Source organism: Anser cygnoides, chromosome W, assembly GCF_040182565.1.
Source record: "Anser cygnoides isolate HZ-2024a breed goose chromosome W, Taihu_goose_T2T_genome, whole genome shotgun sequence".
NCBI classification, from domain to species: domain Eukaryota; kingdom Metazoa; phylum Chordata; class Aves; order Anseriformes; family Anatidae; genus Anser; species Anser cygnoides.
In genome coordinates, this window is record NC_089911.1 from 6,173,550 (window position 1) to 6,194,715 (window position 21,166).

The following is a 21,166-nucleotide window of genomic DNA, read 5'->3' on the forward strand; positions in this document are numbered from 1 at the left end:
AAGTCCAGGTAGATGACATCAGTTGGTCTTCCCTTGTCAACCCTGTTTTGGTGGCAGAACATAATCTTGAAGGCTAAAGTGCCGAAGTGTAACCTTTTGCTTCATTGTGTGTAAAATTAATATTTAATTTCACACCCCTGAAAGAAGTACATGCTAAACATATATGGCTATAGTACACAACTTTTTATCATGCTAAATGTCACCCCAGGGAGGGAACAACAGGTAAGGTTAGGATATTCAAGTGCAAATAGTTAGTGTAAACTTAGAGCAGAAGAAAAAAAGATCTAGTGAAGTTAGAGCAAGCAAAAAAGAGCAGGGGAGGGGAGATTGGAAACCTAGAAGAGGCTGTGCCTTTTCTCCTCCACCAAGACAGGGACACCATCTTAGTAAGTTCTGCACCCTCACCCTTTGGTGAAGAATACTCTGGATAGTTTTTTGCTAGCACTATTATCATATATTAGTGTTATTGCAGTAAGTGTATTCATCAATGGCAATTCCTAATCTGTTACATCTATCACCTTATTAAATACTTTCAACTTTGTGAGACTGTCTCAGTGAAAGCCCTTAGCAGGGCTCTGAAACAGGCAAATGCTGAACTTTAAGTCCCCTTTAACATGACACCTATATCATGCACCAAACAGCCAAGAAAATCATGATTTCCAGATATCTTAATTTCAGACATAATATACAGAAACACCTAGCAGTGAAAGCTGCTGCAGAACCCATGCCATGAGTGCTACATTTTAAAGCCAGCAGTCTCTATGCAGAAGTCAGCCTTTAAAAAAGGCCTCTATAAATGGTTGCTTTTTGTTTTTTTCTAAACAATCTGTATTACTAAACTACTTTTGAAGTACAAGTGTAAGTACTATGAGTACTCCCCCACACTCCTCCCCTAACAGAACTCTGGCACAGTACTCCTCAGGAGAAAGGCAGCTTTTTACCATCAGGTTAGTTTTCATCATCAGGTTAGCAAGGGAAACAGGTGGGGAGGAAAGAAGCAGAGAAATAAAACCCACCAACAAGCTCCAGCTGTAAAAAGAACCCAAAACTTACAGGTCCTTTTACAACAGGAAAGCCTTAAGCTCATCTCAAATCATACATGGTTGGTTCGAATGAAACCTTAAAAATACCTACCGAAGCTAGAGCAGCGCTCAACTTCATTAGACTAGGCTAGCTTCTCAAAAGATGCCAATCATTAAGGAAAACCAGAATATGTTGACATTCATGCAGCTTCCCTCCCCCCAATCTATTTAAAATAAAAAAACACACCAACAACCTCCACATAAACAATTTGAAAGTATATAGAGAAAATCCTGTACCTCAATTCCTTTACATTGCCTGACACCTTTTTCTTAGGTTGATTTCTCCATATAACTTATGTTCATCCTTTCCAATGGAAATGCCAATTCCTACACGCATATTTACTGGAAAAACTGTCACACTCATTCCCCTAGACAAAAGGGGTGAGTTTGTTTTTCCTATGATTGATTAGAGCTCTGCTAAGGAGGTCACCTCTTACCTCCTTGCTCTTTCCCATTAAATTTTAAGTGTAGCTCCTTGTTATCACAGCAATTACCCCACATAGTTCAAAAAGCAGTAAGTTCTAGAACCACATACCCCCTTCTCCAAGGGAAAGAATCCACTCAGACTGGATGCATCGCATTCATATTTACCAAGTTCTTATGCATTTTTAAAAGTTTTTATTTAGGAAGTGAAACCAAAACTTGTAAGCTATAAATAAAAATGTCAAGATATTACATGAAATACCCAGAGGTTTTTTTTTTTTTAATTCCTCACAAGTACTTCCTATGGAATTCAACATACAACAGGGAAACCAAACAAGTTCTGTAAACAATGGAAAAGTTAGATACTGCCAATTCGTAAGAGTTTCTACACCTCACACAGATTAAAGTTCTGAAAACAACTATGATTCATTCATTAATGGTACACCAACCACCATTTCTAACACTTATTTGCATTAAGAAAACTGTCTAGAACCAGATGTATTTAACCCACTTAACTCAGTGGCATCACAAACTTATACTGTCACCAACATTTTAAAATATGTACTGTACACAGGGCTAAACACTCAAAAAAGGCAGATTTTACACAATGCCTGCATGAATATTTTTGCACTTTTCTCCCAAATAATAAAGATGAACCACTGTTTTCAGTTTCTTTAATTTGAATGAAACAAAACATGCAACTTTATCTATATCAAAGAAACAGAAGAAAAAGCTTAAAAGCAACTATCATTTATGCATTCTCTGGGGGGTGGGTGGAAGAGTGCATCCATTTTAGGTATTACATTATGTACATAAAAAATGTCCACCAAGAATAGGTTCACTAAATTTATTTAAAAAACATTTCTTACAAAAGAGCATTACATTCTGCACACTGCTCTCAAAAGGATGCCAGGGACATGTTGACTACCAGTCTTCTCCCCCCTTCAAAAACAACCAAAACAAAGTAGTCTACATAAAGCAGGGCATTCACAACAGTTACAGAAAAGAGCTTTACATTTTACCACCAACAATGAACAAAAAAAATCCACTCTGCTGCTGTTTCAAAATTTCAAAGTTAATCTCATGTGCCCTTTCCCTCCCCCCAAATATTTGCAAGGAACTAAAACATATTTGGTGAACAGCAGATTCCATTACACCTCAAATGCAGAACACCTATGAAGCAGAGGAATGTTGGCTTTTTAAACAGAAGCAGGTATTTAAAAAAAAATTTAAAAAGGTGCAGGACTCCTTCAGTTCTTCAATAGTCTTAGAAAAACTTTCCAGAATACTGCTTCACACTATAAAAAAGAAAAAATAATCTTGCATTAGAATCCTTCAACATCTGCATACTGCTTCACACTATAAAAGAAAAAGAAAAAAGCATGTATTAGAATGATGGACCATACATCTTGCATTGATATTCACAATGATATTCTTAAAGATTAAACTACAAACTTGTAATGCATTTTGAAGTAAACAATTTAATAAGATTAATGACTAATAATTATAGGTCTATGATTAAACACATTTAAATACTAATCTAAAGCCAAACATTCAAGTTGAACATTAATAAATGCTATGATAACCAACATGTTAATAAAGCAAGATTAAGCAAATTAAATCTGAAGCTGTTAATATTTGCCAGAGAAGACAAAGTAATGCTAATAAGGTGTGAAATGCTGCATAACAGCACCAATTAATTTCAACTTGTCCTGTAGAGGCATAGTCTGTGCCATATGGTAGACTGTGATTTGTTGTCAGTTTAGTTATCTAAAAACAACAAAATCACTAGTCTTCCACACAGAACTAGACCAATGTCCACTGAAGCCTTCTGTGTTTTCTACAGGTTGTATACAATTTATTACAAGTAGGCTTTTTTTTTTGCAGCAATTTCCACCAGAGAAATTAAATGAGTGCTTGGTTAAGGAATTTTCCATCAATATTAGTTTTGAGGGAGTCTTCATTTTAGTTAGAAGAACAGAAAAGAAAGGCAAAACTACCACTAGAAAAAAGTTTAGTTATTTAAATCCTGCCCTTCCAAAAACTATAGCACAGAAGAAGAGCTTTAGAGCAGTAGGATGTAAGTCATCATAAAATTGACAGTAAGGACAGCATTAAGCTTCAACTTGCCTGTTTTGCAGTAAATACTGTGCATTTTGTATCTGGTCCTGTGTTCCTGTAATAGTTATTATTCGATCTTCTGAACCTTCTAGTGGTTCATCAATTTTGATTGAAGCTCCTGACTCATGACGTATTTGTTTGATTCTCTGGCCTCCCTTTCCAATAATAGATCCTGCCAACTAGGAGACAAAAAGCATTCATTTCTTTGTCTAAATTTCTCTGCAAAAACACAGTACTATTATTTGAGTAGCTTCCATCAATTTAGTTTTAAGAGTTGCAATAGAAGCTTACTTTTTTTTTTTACAGCCTGAAGACATCCTCTGCAACATTTATTATATAAACACAGGTGAGAAAGTTGGAAGAACCAGATATCTGTTTGCAAAAACAAGTTATGTAGACTGTCTCTATTACTGGCTATCCATAAGTCAAAATAGTTCAGTGCATCTCTGAAGTGAAGATAAAACAAACATCCTTAAGAATAGGCTTTTGGTGATTTAGGAACAGTTGCTTTATATTAACAAGTACTCATCAAGGATCCCAAATACTTCTGACTTACTTAGTCTGAGAAAAGGCTGTGACTTAAAAAAAACACACAAGTGGAAAGCAAGTCAACTTCACTCACATCTTTTGGAATTGTTACTTGTGTTGTGATGATGGGTCCGCCAAGATCTCCATATGAACCACGGCCCCCTGCATAAGAGTAGTCTAATTTAAACAAATGCATCAAGCCTTTTACTGACTAAATAATGAAGTGCATGTTAAAGTTCTCTATAAAAACTTACCATATCCAGAGCCACCCTCAAACTGTGAAAAAAAAGAGAAAGCAAACCCTTAAATAGCAAATAACCATACTTCATTAATATGCTTTCATCTTAAGTTTTATACCGTTAACTTTGAGCCTATTTTATGCAAAAATCCTAACCTACATCTTTAATCTAAATATCATTGAAGACAAACTGGGGAAGAGGGCAGACCAGAAACAAAAGGGGGGGGTAGGAAGAAGAGAGAAGGATATCTCATGAGAACATCTTAAGCTTACCCTGTCAGCTAAGGAGCTCAGGAGAAATGAAAATCTCCATTTGTGACAAGTTTACCTGATAACTGTCAACCATCCTATTCCATCTACATCTTGAAGAAAAAACAAGTCAACTCTAGAATAGCTTTATAATTGGTCCCTCCATTCAGACTATGCTACAATCTTTTGGTTATTAGAAAGGACAGTCATGACACTAACTACTTCTGTTCTGCTAAAACTACTATATACCAAATCCAAATCATTGCAATGCAGCACTCCTGACTGCTTTTATTTTTGAGAATTTGTAGACTGGTACTTGATATCAAATGCTTATTTGACCAAATGCTTTCTAAATGCACAAACCTCTATTTTAATATCTTCCTGTAAAAGCAGAGTACAGATATGCATGCTTCTCTAGAATTCAACTTATATCACTGAACTACAGAAATGTAGGAAACTTGTGTGAATTACTTGTTTAGAAAGAGTTCTTGCATTACAACTTCAGGAAAAAAAAGACAACACCCAAACAAAGTTATTTACTTACTACCTTTTTGGAGCTACATCAAAATGTAAGCATTCAGAAAAAAACTGTTCATCTGAACAACTGTTTCTAAGCAACTTATGTTGTCTAATCATGTTGCTTAGCAATACGAATCATAATAAAGCATAAAAGAGCTTGTAGGGGAATGCAAAATAGAAAAAAATAAAGAAAAGAACGAAGGACACCTTTCTGAGGCTGATCAGAGCTGCATATTTCCTCTCCCCACCACCCCTATTTCTGCTGATATTTTGCACAGGGAACCCCCTTCTTTGGGTTAAGTCGTTTTAATGACTAATCCTTTCTGCCTCTCCTTTCCTCTCCAGACTACAGAACAGCAAATGAATTTGACAGATGAGCAATTCCATCTGCAGTGTTTATGTAAGCTAGGAACTAACATTTAATATTTGACAGCACCACCATCTTCTAGACAGCATAAACACTTACTGACCCCCCTTTTGAACTCTCCTTTCCAAAACCCCTTCTAAAGCCCCTGAGAGCAAGAAGTTGTTTGATAAACACAAATCAAATGTAATTTTAAGATGTACAGATAGATAATGCCTATAGTTGTGGATAAACTATTAAACAAAGAACTATTCCTTGTTTGAAACAGAAAAAAAAACAGTTAACACACAACATATCCCTAAATACATGCATTTACAGGGTGTTAAAAAGCAGGAGTTACAGTGAAAGCTAGAATTTAACACACTAAAATAGGGTACAAAGCAGCAACACAACAGAAAAGCTCTTTTGACTGTGCTGCTGCACACTTCTATTGTGGAACACTGACTGTACAGAACAAATTGTTAAGAACAAACTGCCAATAACCTGTTAGAAAGACAGCTTTAGAGATTTTCAATATGGGCAAGCTGCCACTGACTACATTCACACTCAAGAAATCGCAGTTATCACTTAACCACTTTATTTAATTGGTTTTCTCAAAAAAATCAACTATTAAACCAGTCAAAAGCACAAATGCACTCACCAGCTCTGGTGGCTGCATGTCCTCACAGGCATCCACATGACACTGCATCATCTTCCAGACAGAAGGAAAAGAATAAATTATTCCAAATTAAGTCCATGTCATAGAGGCTTACGAGTAACTTTGCAAGCAAATACATACATACTGATAGAGAAACATTTTTATGAACCACTTTACTACAAAGATTCAAAAATACATGATACAGACCAGTTACAAAACTCACTCAGTTTTTCTTTCGCTAAAAGGGAACTGTAACTGGTCACACTTGTTTCTTCCCTGTTTTTGTGGTGTAAACAGATTTTGCTCTTACAAAATGTCAGACACCTAAGGGGAGAGTAAAACTACTTTGAACATTTTTTGTTTGCTTTAAAAACACTTGAGTGTTACAGCTGTACTATATACTACAAGATGTTACTCTCAAATACCAAAACCTTCTATTCATCTCATGCATTTCAAAAAGCATTTAATAAGACTAAAACAATTAACTGTCATTGATATGTCAATAGCAGGTCAAGTAGGAAGGACATGGCTTCTAATATTTTAATTCATTTCCATGTATCTCATATAGCCACTAACTAAACTAACAATCTACTGCTACTTAACTTAAAGAAATGTAATTGCCGATATCAGTGATATATAGCATTTATGTGAGAATTTTACAACAAATGCTGAAAAAATAGCAATCAGCAAAATTATGAGAATGTATAGAATTTAGTTTAAATGAACAGCAGATTAAAACAAACATTTGTGCAAGTATTAGGTGCAGTATGTCATATACATAATTACACGTAACATGTATAATTGTATATATACACACAACATACACATATATACACACACACATATACATGTATTGCTATGTTACACAATTTTCTTCTCTACAGACTCATTTGTGCTAGCTATTACTTTTAACCAATAGGAATTAAATAGAAACCAAATGAAACACTGGCTGGAGAAGAAAAAGAACATAGCATTAACAGGAATTTATTTACTTTTGCATATGTATTGTCATTTAGATGTAAATCTTAACCAATGGCAAATTATTCTACCTTTCCCTCACTTTTAAAGGATTGGCCCAGAAAAAAAGTGAAATGCCATTAGTTTCTTTTGGTATTTATATAGATAAATGAGGATTGTCAACCTCTTCACCAATTTTTCCATATGTTCCTTAATGTCAAATCTCTTAAACATGACGTACCTCCATTTTTTTTGTAAGCATATGTACCTTTATTGAAACGCTTACACAAACATGTATGTAACACATACATATCTAAAACATTTTAAAAAATAAAAATCAAGAAGTAGGAATCATTTGAGTGAACAAAACCGGATTAGATGTCTGAACATATAGATCACTTTTAAAGAAATACGTTCTGATTTACTTCTCAATTAATTCCAATTTAAAAATACTTTAGGAATTAGGAAATAATTTAGGAAAAGGTAAGAAGTGACTGGGGGGGATTAAATGACTTTATATATGCTTACCCACCTTATTTGAGGGTGGTCAAACACTAGAGAAGCGGTTGATGCCCCATTCTTATCAGTGTTCAAGAGACATTTGGACAATGCATTCAATAACATGCTTTTAACTTTTCACTAGCCCTGAAGAGGTCAGTCAGTTGGACTAGATGATTTCTGATGGTCCCTTCCAACTGAACTATTCTAAGTACTGACAAATATTTTTGATAGGCTTCTGGTGCCCCAATTTTGACGTTCTTGTAATACATACTTCCAGTTTGTATTACTGGAAGTAACTGCCTCTTCCTCCCAGGAGGAGGCAATGCTTAAAAAGCACCTTTAGGTAGGAGTGGAGAGGAGACGTGAAATAGGCTCTATTCCATTCATTTAAATGAAGGAAAACAAAAAATTAAGAAACTTATCTTAAGAAGGTGCCAAACATATCCAATTTGATTTAAAATTCAACTTAGCAGTAGTCCTGGCTCCCAAGCATTTGAAATTACAGTAGACTTTTCCCCCTCCGATATAGAAATCGGCAGGTTGACAAAGTGATTTGAAAAAGCAATCATCTGCCAGACCAACTAGAGCCCTTTATAAATATTATTTATATTTCCCAACAGACGTGTTAAAATCTGTTAACAAAAGTCTGATTCATACAAACATTAAGAACATTTTTCTGACATTTCCTGTTCTGAATTACAGCCTACAATTCCTATTTCTGACATCCCAATAAAAAAAATCTAAAAGGTTAGTGTAATAAAACCTGCAGGGACTGTGCTCTACTGACTTTCTATACCACTGTTAACAATAGGTAGGAAAACAAAAAGCAAACAAAAAAACATGAAAAATAAACAAGCAGTCAGCAGATCACGCAAGATACCCCTCACACTCCAAAACTTATTCTGGAGGGACCATTTGTATAGACAAAACATTTAGTTAATAACAAAGTTTCAGAAGTATGCATGCCCTGTAAAAATTAAAGTCGTGTTTTTGCAGTGGAAAATTCCACTAACCTTGCATATTCAAAAGTGATTGCACAGGCATAACAGTGGGGGGTATGTTAAGCAGATAAGGGGAGAGTAGAAGATCCCACTGTCATGTTCCCCCCCCCCCCCAAAAAAAGAATAGCTAAGGAAAGTGAGACAAGCAGTTACAGAATCAGCAAAAACAAGAAGCTAAGAAATCACAGGCCCCTCCAGCTCAAAAAAAAAATTAAAGGTTGGTCAAATAGAGCTGTATATACAGGACATAGTAACAAGTGTCAGGTAGGTTGCGTACCTATAGCACTCAGCCAATGAGGAAATTGGAGGAATCAAGCATTGGGTAATAGAGGATATAGGGCTACAATACACTTCCGCTGTGTGCTCATGCTTGCGGGACACCCACCATTGCAATCACAAATAAAGTTACTTCACTGAGATCCTCACCTGAGCCTGTGTTATTGGCTACAGATTGTTTCTCACAGCTCCACACTTACATTTATGGATTCAAGAACAGTTTCTTCAGATAGTGTTAACTATTTACACTTCACAGAACAATATTAATTTTAAACTCCTACCATTCCATCATAACGGTCTCCAGGTCTACCCCTTCTGTCATAAGACATAAGATCTCTAAAATGAGAAAAGCAGAGGCACATAAACTAGTTTATTACATGAGTTATAACATTCTCAAATCTTCATTTTCATTATTTGCACACAACTCAGTTTCACTGCTTTAGCCAAGTTCCAAATGACAAACTAAAGTTATAGAAATACCAACTACAGTCCTGATAGACTGCTCTATTAGGAAAATAATTCAATCCAAATGCTTAATAAATAAAAAAAATTTTAGTGCAATATACTAAATCCTACATAGTCATTACCAACATGGAAGTGTGAAACAATTCCTGGAAACATTAACATAATTCAGCAAATTGTACTCAACCTGAGTTTTTTAGAATGTATTTATACAACTCACCCGCCACGAGGAGGTGGTGGAGGAGGAAGAGGAAGATTACGAGCTCTGCTGCCACCTCTGCCACCACGACCTGGTGGAGGTGGTGGAGGTCCTCTGCGAGGGCTCATATCATCATAGTCTCTTCTTGATGGAGGCATAGGTCGTCCACCACGACCAGGAGGCATTCGATCAAAGCCTCCTCTTCCACGCATTGGAAAGCCAACTGGACGCCCCCTTCTATCATCAAACATCATTGTGAAGCCACCGTAGTCATATGTTTCATCATAGAAATTGGGATCATAAGGCTGGGCCCGTCCTTTAATTGGAGACTAAGACAAACACACACACCAGTTAGCACTGACTGTTACATTTATACATTCTGAATGTATTGTTGATTGCACAATGCTGAAGAGAAAGGCAGAGAAATTGCTGTTAACGATAGGTAGCACATACATTTGTCTCCCTTCCTCCCCAAATTAAAATTTCTTTTAATAATATGCAAATCATGACAAATAGTCCATTGGTATCAAAATTGCTTCTTTCTCCCATAAGATACACCCTAAGTCTAAAAAACAGGAATAATTTCCAACTGTGCTAACAGTCCAACACTTTCTTTACTAATGGAAAAAAGGTACTGAACTCAAAATAAATGGGAAGATAGTTTTCCATCCTAACTTTCATGAATACCAGTGTAAGAATAAAACAAAACATCACCTCAGAAATAAGATCCAAGATAATCTTGATACATTCCACAACCCTATCAGGTTTTCCACCAATAAGCACCACTCTATCAGTGGAATGAGGACAACACTCTTGGAAGAGCTTAATGGTGGTCTGAGTATTCTGTTGAAGAGAAGAAAAAATCTTCAAATGGAAGCATTTTGAACAATTTTATGAACCTATTGAAAAAATGGGTAAGACACTAAAACAGTTTTAAAGAAAGACTCAAACCAGAATATTAGATTTCCAGTAATTAAGTGCATGCTTGCTTCCAAGTTCTTACAACAAATTTAATCTTAGAATATTAATCTTTGGGTTGACAGCTGGAGATGTTCAGCCTGGAGAAGAGGCGGCTTCAGGGAGACCTCATTGCAGCCTTTCAATACTTAAATGGATCTTATAAAAAAGATTGAGAAGGACTCTTTACTCGGGTAGATAATGATAGGAGACAAGAGGGAATGGTCTTAAACTAAAAGAGACATTAGGAGGAAATTCTTCACTGTAAGGGTAGTGAGGCACTGGAACAGGTTGCCCAGAGAAGTAGTAGATGCCCCATTCCTGGAGATGTTCAAGACCAGGCTTGATGGGGCCTCGGCCAGCCTGATCTAGTGGATGGCATCCCTCTCTGTGGCATTGGGGTTGGAGTTACATGATCTTTAAGGTCCCTTCCAACCCAAGCCATTCTATGATATATTTTATTATTTTTTTTTTTTTAAGACCTGCAATGACGACATTTTGTATGAAATTCTAGTGAAGAGGAAAACAGTTTAAATCTTTCAATTATAGCTCATCCACACAGTCATTTAATTGAATATTAGCAAAATGACCATATATCTATTGTAAGCTTACAGGTTATAATAACCATCAAAACAAAAACATGCTTTGGACACCAGACAGCGTTGTTGCCAGGATTACGTCTAGTTATCTTGCTGTCCTCAATCCACACAAACAGATAGCAGCTTACTATTGAACTGACCTGGAATTGCCTTTGACACAATGCCAGGAAAGGACAGAAAACAATTCTCTAGGTTCATAGGGACCACTAGCTTTTTAGAACAAAGCCCCATTCCTTCACAAGGTATGGTCCTTCACAAAGGAAGTAGCAGTCTTCAAGGAAGTAGAACTTAAACCACACCTCATACTGTCCTTTTATAGTAATACTCAAACAACATAATTTTTTTTGTGGAGATGCATCTACAATAAGCCATTTTGCATGTCCAACACCACCAATAAATATAGTCTATCCAACAATTCATTCCAGAAAGGAGTGATGAATGCTATTTTTACTTTAAAATATTCTTTATTTATAAAGGTTACTCTACTGCTAACATGCCTAAAAGCTTGATAAGAAGTCCTATGCTCTATCACCAACAGCTACTTCATTTCTGATGGTTTGCAAGAAATTTCCAGAAGTTACCCAGATTGATCTTGGAACACAGAAATCACGTATTGAATGCGTTTGAATGAATTACTGCACAAAAGATACTTTCTCTGTTTATGAGCATAAAACACTATTTTGTTTTTAGAATAAAAACAGAATCTGAAAAGAATAGATAACAGTACCTCTCTGAGTTCTTTGATTTTAGCACCCTTGACACCAATGATTCCTCCTGCCAGACTTTGGTGAATTAGAAGTCTTAATTCACAGTCAAAGTCGCTACCTTTGTAGTGTTGATACTGTAAGAAAGACACATACAAGGAAAGAATAAAATATTAGTCATGGGGGAAAATAACGACAAAAATACATATTTTTTGGTTTTCTCCTACAAATACCATATGACTTAATTTGTTGCTCAACTGTGATGTTGTATTTGCTATGATAGAATCACACCTATGTTGAGGCAAAGCAGAATAAGGAAAGTGGATGAGGAAGACTTATTTGACATCACTTTATGTTTTTTATTACACTTTTATAAAATTTTAAGATATCTATCAAACAGCACGACACACTTACAAAGCCAAGGCAGGATGGAAATTACAATACAACTACTTGAAACTAGGGGCTAAACAAATCAGGAGACAGGTGTTTTGAAGGGGAGGAGGCTGTTCTAAATATTAATTTTGTAAGAGACTGTCCTCTACAAAAAAAGCCAACATAGCTTGAGAGCTATAGATCTCCTCTCAAAAAAAGGCTTTTTAAATTTTAATTTAATAAAAACTAGCACAATTATCTAGAATCATATTGTTTTAAAATCTAAACTTATACCTATGAAGAAGAAACAAATTTAAGAGACATACCTCTTCTAAAGTAGGGATAATCTTCTTCAAGATTTCTCCAATTGTTTCTGTATCTGCACTTATACTCAAGATGCTGTCAGAAGCCAGTGTTAGAAAATATGGAGAGTGTGTAAAAACAAGTAGTAGACATAAGTTTCATACTCATAATTATACAAAACTAAAAAGACTGACTACACAGAAGAACATACAATTAATATTTCCCATTTAAAGTAAACCTGTTCACTGAATTTACAGCACAAGCATTTTGGTTTATGCCCAATATATATGCATAATAAATTTAAGAGTAGGTAGGTCTTAGAGTAAGTGAGAATGAGCAAGTGAAAACTTTTGGCAGGACTCAAATTAAGCAGGCAAGAAATCCCCGCAGAACTTAGAAGTAAAAGTGAACACTCATGTTCCCCACCACCACTAATTTAGGTTACCCTCGCTATTACATTGTTAAAACTGGCACACCTTCTTGTAGAAAAAGTGTGGATGTGCAAGTGGTCAATGTTATATCTGGAGTGAGGTTGTGAGACCAGTTAGAAGTTAGATTACTAATTAGCTCTGCAAGAATAGAAATACAAATAAAAGACAAAACCAAAACAAACAAAAATGTAACACAAACGAGAATTGAAGAAAAGTGAACCGGAGTTAGCATTTCATTGTAAGTAATTATAAACAGACAATGTTGGGGGGAGCAAGGTAGGCCACAAAGACAGAGCAAGAGACTCTTGAAGCATTTTGATTTATAATGCAGTGATTATGCAACACTTGAAACTATGCTCCTTCCATCAAAATAAAATTAGTATATTGCTTGGGTGGGCAACTCATGTAAAAGTTCAGTGACAAAAAGACTTAATGGGGAAAATAAGACAGAAAGCTTGAAAACAATACACCATCTCTAAGGGGATACTATTTAATTATATAAAAGGCAAGTAATAAAATACATTTCTCTCTTTCTAATCAGGCAGTGAGGCATAAACTGTTGGGACATACCGCTCAGGGCCACTGCTGTCTGGGACTGAAACACTTGCATTGTACTGCATTGGTCATTGGCGTTCGTGGACGTTGGCATTGGGCACGGGTATTCAATCAGGAGTTGTCAAGTATAGTACCCGTTTGGCAACGAGCACATTTTTGGGCATAGCCAACCAGGGTTTTCACATGGGCGTTCAGGGGCGGATGGGCCAATGTCATGGTGGGCAACGCAGGGGCAAGACGATCCAGTACATGGGCAACGGAGATATATGGCCAAAAAAACAAGGAGAGGGAAAAGGGGGAAAAGCAATACATTTTAATTTAATACAAACTATACTTATTCTCAATTAATGAAACAAATTTAAGTTGTTCTGAAGACTAACACAATAACGGATTGCTACACTGACTGCAGCTTAACAGCATGGATCTTAATGAGCTATCTTACCTGACTAAACTACTTTTTACATATAAGGTTTCAGTAGCAGGCTGGCTCATGAGGGTAGACAAAACTTGAGCTCCATATTACTAAAACCATGGGCAAATGGGGAAAGTTAACTTAGATTGGTCTGAAATGCTATCTTGACTTATTTGATGTAATTATCTACTTTGAAGCAAAGAAATAAGAACACCAGCTGCTAAAGTTACTGAGTGTGTGTATAATGCCTGACCACTTCAACTTAATCCTCAATTCTCGTTGCTATAGGTCATGAACTTAGTTGAAACTGATTCTGCAATGATATATTACCAAATATTGTGTTGAACACAGTCTTGCTTGAAAAAAATTGCTGGAATTGTAGCTTATGCTAAGTACAGGAGCATAAACAGAATTCAAGAAACATTGCCAAGTCTTATAAATACATTAACACTAAACATATATTTAGTCACAAATCACCCCACTATAAAATGTGAATAGGTAAATAAGTCATGACCATTTAAAAATGCTTCAAACAGTATGAAGTGTTTCTTTACTATCTTATTCCCATATTTAAATCATGCAACTTTAACATTCATGTTTTTGTGCTTCACATCCAAGCTGTTAAAATAAGAACAGATGGACCATTACTTTTTCCCCCTCCCCAAAGTAAGTTAAAGCATTCCTCTATCATTGGGTTAAGCCAGCCACCTGCAATGGTTTTCCATAGTTTTACAATTTATTCGCACATGGAAAAGGTAAAGTTAAGGGTTTTAACATCTTTAACTGGAAATTATGATTAATTCACTTGAAATGCATAACTTAGAGGAAACCTGACTGAAAGCAGAGTTTAATATAAACCTCTCTTCCCACATGACTCAAGCTGGGTTTTAATGACAATGCAAACCAAAGAGCTTGTTATCTCCTCTAACATTCAAACAGCTTATAATTAGCCTATCGATGACTAGAGCTCAATTTCTAAAAATGCAAATAATCAAGTTTTCAGTGTAGTGCTCTGAAAGAATTGGTGCTAAATTAATTCAAACTCATACATACTCACGTCTGTACGAAGTGCCTTAATATTTTTGCCACCTTTTCCAATCACTGCTCCAGCATTCTGGAAAGTAGTTTTCAGAAATTATGTTATGCCAGTACTGCATAGGGTATGTTTTTGAACCAACACTAACAACAGTGCATCTATTCCTGCATTACCCTGTGGGATAGGGCTTGTTTTGCTTTTGATAAATTCAAATTAAATTGAAACATACTGACAGTTTGTGTGCATGCATGAGAACAGCTCTGATGACTGAACTTAGGAAAGAAAAATATTCAAATTTTGCAAGTAATATTGTTTTAACACAAGCAGAACTGCTTAAATCTTTAAGTTTGTAATTAAAATCATCTCATAGTTAGAGTACGACTGAAAGAGATACCTTATGGTGTTCTATGCATCTTATGCAAGTTCGTGATTTTCCTATTTTATTCAAATTTTTTAAAAGAAGCGTTTACAAATTTCACTTTCACACTCCAAATGCATGATTATTTACCTAACTCAGACAGCTCGCACAAGTATGGTGTGAAGAACGTAAAACCAATAGAAACAATTGTTAACCTCCAGTTGCTAAAAATCAACAACAGGAATAAACTGGCATGTAATCAAGGGTAGTTGCAAAACCTGCCATTTTTTTTTTTTAAAAAACAGTTCATACACAATGCTAACAGCACACAAATATTTTGCAAGTTGCATGGAGTGCTATCATAAATGCCATGCAGAGTTAAGGTAACATTCCCTCAAGCCAACACGAGAGACTGAGTTACTTCAGACTATGCAAACATCTGTAATGACTGGAAACACTAGAGGAGTTTCATAAATAGCAACTTTAGTGTCACAATTTATACTAGCCAATGAAGCAACTGCAATCCCTGAAGCATTACTCTCATCTTTTTTCCTATTGATATATACAGATTTACTAAGTCTGTTTGAATGAATTACTAAAATCCTGACAAAGTCCTCGCCTTGCCTCATTTGGTTGATTTACAGTCATTAGCTGATCATTCTCTAAACCGCTTGCTTTCTGAAGTCTACTGAACAGTCATTCCCCTCAAAACAATGGTATTCCCTTTAACATAAGAAAAAATGGCTTATAATTTCTATTGCCCTATTTTTCAATTTTTTTTAATTCAAAATAAGTCCCATAGATTAAAAAACTTATCCTTGAAAAAAATGTATTGAAGGTAATTCCATTGCAATAGCCTTCTGCTATCATTTGTGCACACTTACAAATATTCCTAATAAGTTACATTAAATGAATCACACATTCTTACTAAACATACACCACAAAATACACTGTGACACCACTGTCTTAAGCAATGCTATAAACATGAACACAGCAATACTGAAAAAACATACTTTGCTTTGAAGCAGGATGCGTAATTCAACCATCTCATCTGTATTCCGAGATCTTTTGAAGGCCTGTTCTTCTTCCATATCTTCTGCAGGACGTTTGCCTATAGACAGGTCCGGGAACACCACAAACATATTTAACTTTCTAAGTCACAATACCATGGTACGTACATCAAGCTTATACACTATATTCCTAATGAAGCATTCTTTTCCTATTAGCCCAATGCTAACTTCAAACATCTACACTCAAAGAAACAGGTTTTTACTTCATCAGACTATATATGAATTAATTACTGAAGACCCATTCCAGATCTATGAACTACAGTTGAAATGAGAATTTCAGTCTTAGTGACAAATTTACAGCACTTTGTTTAAAGCAGTACCGCATCAACTACCAAGTATTTCTTTTAAAATTTACAATTGTGAAAATCTTAAAGGAAGAAAGTTAGAAGCAGTTTGTCCAATACTGAAATATTGGTATAACAATAGAAAAGCAGTATTTAAAATATTTTAGAGTTGGCATGAATCAACTCAATGCTAATGCCCTAACTTCTTCACTAATCAAGTCCAAAAAGTTTTTCATAAAGCTAATACTCAGGTATTACACATTTTTATATATTCACACATTTGTTCAATATAATAAATAAAATGTAAAATATGGTAATAGATGTCTGACGTGATCATGCTGTCCAAAGATTACTGAATATTTAGCTGTTTTCAACTCTTTAGCTATAACTTTTAGTTACTTATGCCATGCCTAAAGAAACCCCATGCTTTCATGATACAAAAACTATGTATAGCCATATTGAATACTTAAAAGATTAAACGCAAAAATACTACTGATACAAACATATTCAATACAGTTAAAACATTCCAAAGTAACTGGAAACACAGACTTAAGAAGTTTCTCTTTCTCCAAAATAAATAAGTAAACAGCCCATTACAAAATTACCATTTGTCTCTGTGTTGGTAAAGGTCTCTTCCTGCTGTTCAGTCTCCATTACCTTTTATTCTTAGATGGTCAAATAAAACCTGTTGTAGAATAAAAAAACTAGTACATCTATTTCGTAAAAAAGCAAACCAAACCATACATTGTATTAAAAGGAAAAACTAAAAAAAGATACCTGCTTTTAGAACTTACTGGTTTTTATATATGTTTGTAGAGCAAAATACAAGCGTTCTGGACAGGATCAAAACCCAACAGCCTACTGCTTCAAAAGCCTATGAAAAAAGCATAGATCAGCCATGGCTCTGTTCACTTACAGCTCTGATTCCCACTACAACCAAAAGCAGGGGTTTGACCTGAGTTTTTTGGTGCAAAGCTTTTCTTTATGAGTAAGGAAAACATAACGAGGGCAAACACATCACTAAGAAAAGAAACAATACTAAAGTCTGTAAACTCAGACTGAACAACTCTGGACTTGCTCAGTTTCCAGACATTTGCTAGTTTTAAGAAATCACATTTACTGATAATGATTTTCAGATATCTAAAGTGATTAAGTATTCAGTTGCTATTGTCAGTATATTATAATACATACTTTTTAAAAAAAAACACTGCAGTTACGTACAAGACTCTGCAAGCATGCACCAAGAATCTCAAAGTAGCTAAACTCTTTTGATTTTGTGAAACAGGTACTTCATTTGTGATTTATTTTTGTTAAGTCCACATGAGAATACTTGTAAGACACATCAGAAGCCCATGCAGAACAATTTGACAACATATTCTCTTTAAAAAGGCATTCGTGCAGCCAAACAAAAAATGCTATTTTTTCCCCCTCTGGATTTTAGTTATCAATTTCCATGGCCTGAACAAATAGTTGACACTCACATATCCACAAAGAAAAAACGATCCATTTCACTTAAAAACATCCTTGTAACAGTTACCCTGTTTATGCAGGTTAACAGCAGACATGCACTCTTCTACAACCAACCAGGGCTGAGACCACCCTCCCAGCACATACTAGTATTTCCAGGCACCTAATGTTAACTATCTGGACAAGTGTTGCTTTCTTTAAGAAAAAAAAGTCAAGTCTCAAACAAATGCTGCCAAACAGCCAGGAGGGGATTTCACCAGGTTCAAATAAGCTAGCCCTTTCAGACACTGGTTATTCCATCACCAACCATCACAAAAATTTTAGGGCTGCAGGGGAATAAGCATAATATGTTGTTCAAGGTAACGTGCTTTCAACTAGTTACTGTGCTCTGCTGTCTAAATCGAGTTTGCAGGATTAAATTGACCAATGTAAATTTATTTATTTATTTTTAAGATATCGAGAGGATAAAATGGTTACTAAAGGAGAAAGACGTCACCATCGCCCACAGACACGAGAAAAGAGCTGGAAGATGCCAGTGCGTCTCTACCCCACTCCCTCCGGGAGGGACGGCCTTGCCGGACCCTCCCCCCTCCCTTCTGTAGTCCGGGAGGGAACCGCGCTATGGACTGCTCTACTGCCTGTTCGGGCCAATGTTCGCCTTCGCACAGCCCGCCCGCCGCCATGGAACGCTCACGAGCCCAACTTGCTCCCAGGCGGGGGGAAGAGGCGGCGTTACATAACCCCCGCAGCCCGAATCCCACCTCCCCAGGAGCGGCGATAAGCAGAAATGGCGGCCACTGTAATGGCGTCTAGCCGGTGCTAGGCGGAGCCAGAACCCGATAAACCATCACCACGCGGTCACAAGACTTCTACCATTCTGCCCAGGGAGATGCACAAAGGAGGCGCCCAGAGGCCCGAACCCAAGCGGGACCGACAGAGCGTAGCAGTTCCACCACGAGAAAAGCTCCACCACTGCCGTGATCACACCCGAAGGAAGCCGTCCCCGCTGCAGAGCACCCCCCAATCGATCTCGCACAGTCGCTTCCATACAGGCCGCAGTCGAGAACGCCCTCCCCACCTCTTCCCATCTGCCCACCATAATCCCCAACAATTTGCCCCAGGCACAGAGCTACCCAAGGTAGGCGTAGGAAGACGACAGCCGCTCCGCTGGCCTTAGCACGCACCCGCTAGCGCTGCCGGCCTCCACCGTACAGGCACTCCGGGAGCCGCGCCTGCTAGGCCACTGTGCCTACACCAAGGCCACTGAAGCGCGGCGGCTGCCTGCAGCGATAGAGATCACCTTTCTCGCCCTTCCCTCAGAATAGGTGGATCCCTGTGGGTCCACAGGTAGCCCAAGCCACTCCTTATTTCCTAAGGAAGCATAACCCCCGACTCCCTCCTTGTTCATACAGCAGTCCCCAGGCCTACCCAAATCCACTGCCCTGCCAAAAGGAAATAGCACTGCCTTGTCTCTCTCCTTACAGGAACGGACAAAAATTCCGAGGCTCGGCGGAGACTTAGACCTCCCACATCGTTGCGTCACATAGCAGCGTTGAGGTGAGCGATCACAGCCCCACTCCGCTCAGCCACCCCTCTCCCTAGCACGCGCAATACCCCCTCCCCACCTTCATCAGCTACCTACACGAGTCCCGCATATTTGTGCCCACCACGTACGTGAAAGATGAGCAACCTTCACCACTAACACGCACACATCCACCAGCACTGCGCAGACGACTAACCCAGTCGCCTTCCCCCCCCCCCCCCATCGCTGAGGACTCTCCGCGGCCCCATTAGGTAAGACAATTGTCTGTCAGGGTGAATGGTGGCCTCCACTTGGCCCCACCCTCCGTGTGGACCACAGCGACACAGGCCTGGGTATCATGAGGAGATAGGCGCACTTCAGCCCGTACCGCTGCGGCATGCCTAGGTTGTTATTACCTGCCTGACAGGAACCACAATAAAAGCAGCAACAATGGCGGAGACAACAGAAAGCGGTAAAGAAGAGCGAGAGCAATCTCAGTTGTGGGGGGAAAAATGGCGTCCGTGAAAACTCCACCTTGTGGTCGTCCCCTACCGCCGGGAGAGGGGATTGGCTTCTTGCGACTATTTAAAGGCGCGCGTGGCTCCACGCTTCCTATTGGCTGTCGAGGCGCGCGGGCTTTTTGGGGGTTGTGCACAAAGGGCAGATATATTCTCTTCTCTCCTCTTTCGCCCACCCGTAACTTGAGAAGTTGGGTTGCCTTGCTAGTACTGCCTGCTCGTTAGGCTCTACCCCTGCCCTGGATAATTCAATTGAGTGGCTCAGTTGAGGGTAGGGTGAAGGGGGGATGGGCTTAGCCTCTTTCGGGACCAGGGAGTTATCTTTCCAATCTGTTGCGGTTTAACCCGGCAAACAGCTAAGTATCACACAGTCGTTCGTTCACCCCGCCCCCTCACAGTGGGATGGGGAAGAGAATCGGAGGAAAAAAGTAGAACTCGTGGGTTGAGATAAAGATAGTTTAATAGGACAGAAAAGGAAGGTAAAATAATAATAATTATATATACATACAAAGCAAGTGATACACAATGCAATTGCTCACCAACCACTGATAGATGCCCATCCCATTCCCGAGCAGCGGCCGCTTCACCGGTCAGCCCTCCCAGTTTTTATTGTTCCGTGTGATGTCATTATGTTGTGGACTATCCCTTTGGCCAGTTCGGGTCAGCTGTCCTGGGTCTGTCCCCTCCCAACTTCTTGTGCACCCCCAGCCTCCTCGCTAGCAGGACAGCATGAGAAGCTGAAAAGTCCTTGGCTTAGTGTAAGCACTGCTCTGCAACAACTAAAACATCAGCGTGCTATCAGCCTTATTTTTCTCCTAAATCCAAAACATGGCACATACCAGCCCCTATGAAGAAAATTAATTCTGTCCCAGCCAAAACCAGGACACTGTGCCTGATGTACTGAGGATGGGAAAGATGAAGACAGTACACTTAATTTTCACAGTGTGAGAAAAATCTCAATAATTTTCTTCAGACAGTATCTTCTGTGAAGCTATTTTATTCGCGATTGCAATGGCGGGCG

General features: G+C 37.9%; 1 protein-coding gene across 10 annotated transcripts; it reads right to left on the reverse strand.

Annotated features, from left to right (window-relative positions):
- Nucleotides 1–2,337: 2,337 nt before the first annotated feature.
- LOC125179667 (heterogeneous nuclear ribonucleoprotein K) lies at nt 2,338–20,760 on the reverse strand. 10 transcript variants are annotated; one of them, XM_048056362.2, is made up of 16 exons: nt 20,685–20,732; nt 17,433–17,512; nt 17,244–17,323; nt 16,298–16,395; nt 14,948–15,004; nt 13,494–13,537; nt 12,516–12,588; nt 11,841–11,954; nt 10,272–10,400; nt 9,579–9,886; nt 9,178–9,232; nt 6,165–6,215; nt 4,409–4,430; nt 4,249–4,331; nt 3,636–3,805; nt 2,338–2,864 (listed from the first exon to the last, which is right to left on the reverse strand). In XM_048056362.2, exons 3-16 carry the CDS (start codon nt 17,290–17,292, stop codon nt 2,831–2,833), a joined length of 1,287 nt encoding a protein of 428 aa, XP_047912319.1. In that variant the 5' UTR covers nt 17,293–17,323; nt 17,433–17,512; nt 20,685–20,732; the 3' UTR covers nt 2,338–2,830. The 10 variants fall into 10 exon arrangements, with proteins under 10 accessions (XP_047912319.1, XP_047912324.1, XP_047912316.1 ...); XM_048056367.2 differs by lacking the exon at nt 20,685–20,732 and adding an exon at nt 20,044–20,197 and having other exon boundaries at nt 2,338–2,803; XM_048056359.2 differs by lacking the exon at nt 20,685–20,732 and adding an exon at nt 20,044–20,197.
- Between the last annotated feature and the right edge of the window lie 406 nt (nt 20,761–21,166).

Bases quoted from the DNA above. Each gene is read 5' to 3' on its own strand.
- LOC125179667 (XM_048056366.2), bottom strand. From the start codon at position 17,292: ATGGAGACTGAACAGCAGGAAGAGACCTTTACCAACACAGAGACAAAT. The intron at 12,589-13,493 runs GTATGTCCCAAC...GGCTTCTGACAG, and splicing joins GACAGCAGTGGCCCTGAGCG to CATCTTGAGTATAAGTGCAG. The intron at 9,887-10,271 runs GTGATGTTTTGT...TGTTTGTCTTAG, and splicing joins TCTTGGATCTTATTTCTGAG to TCTCCAATTAAAGGACGGGC.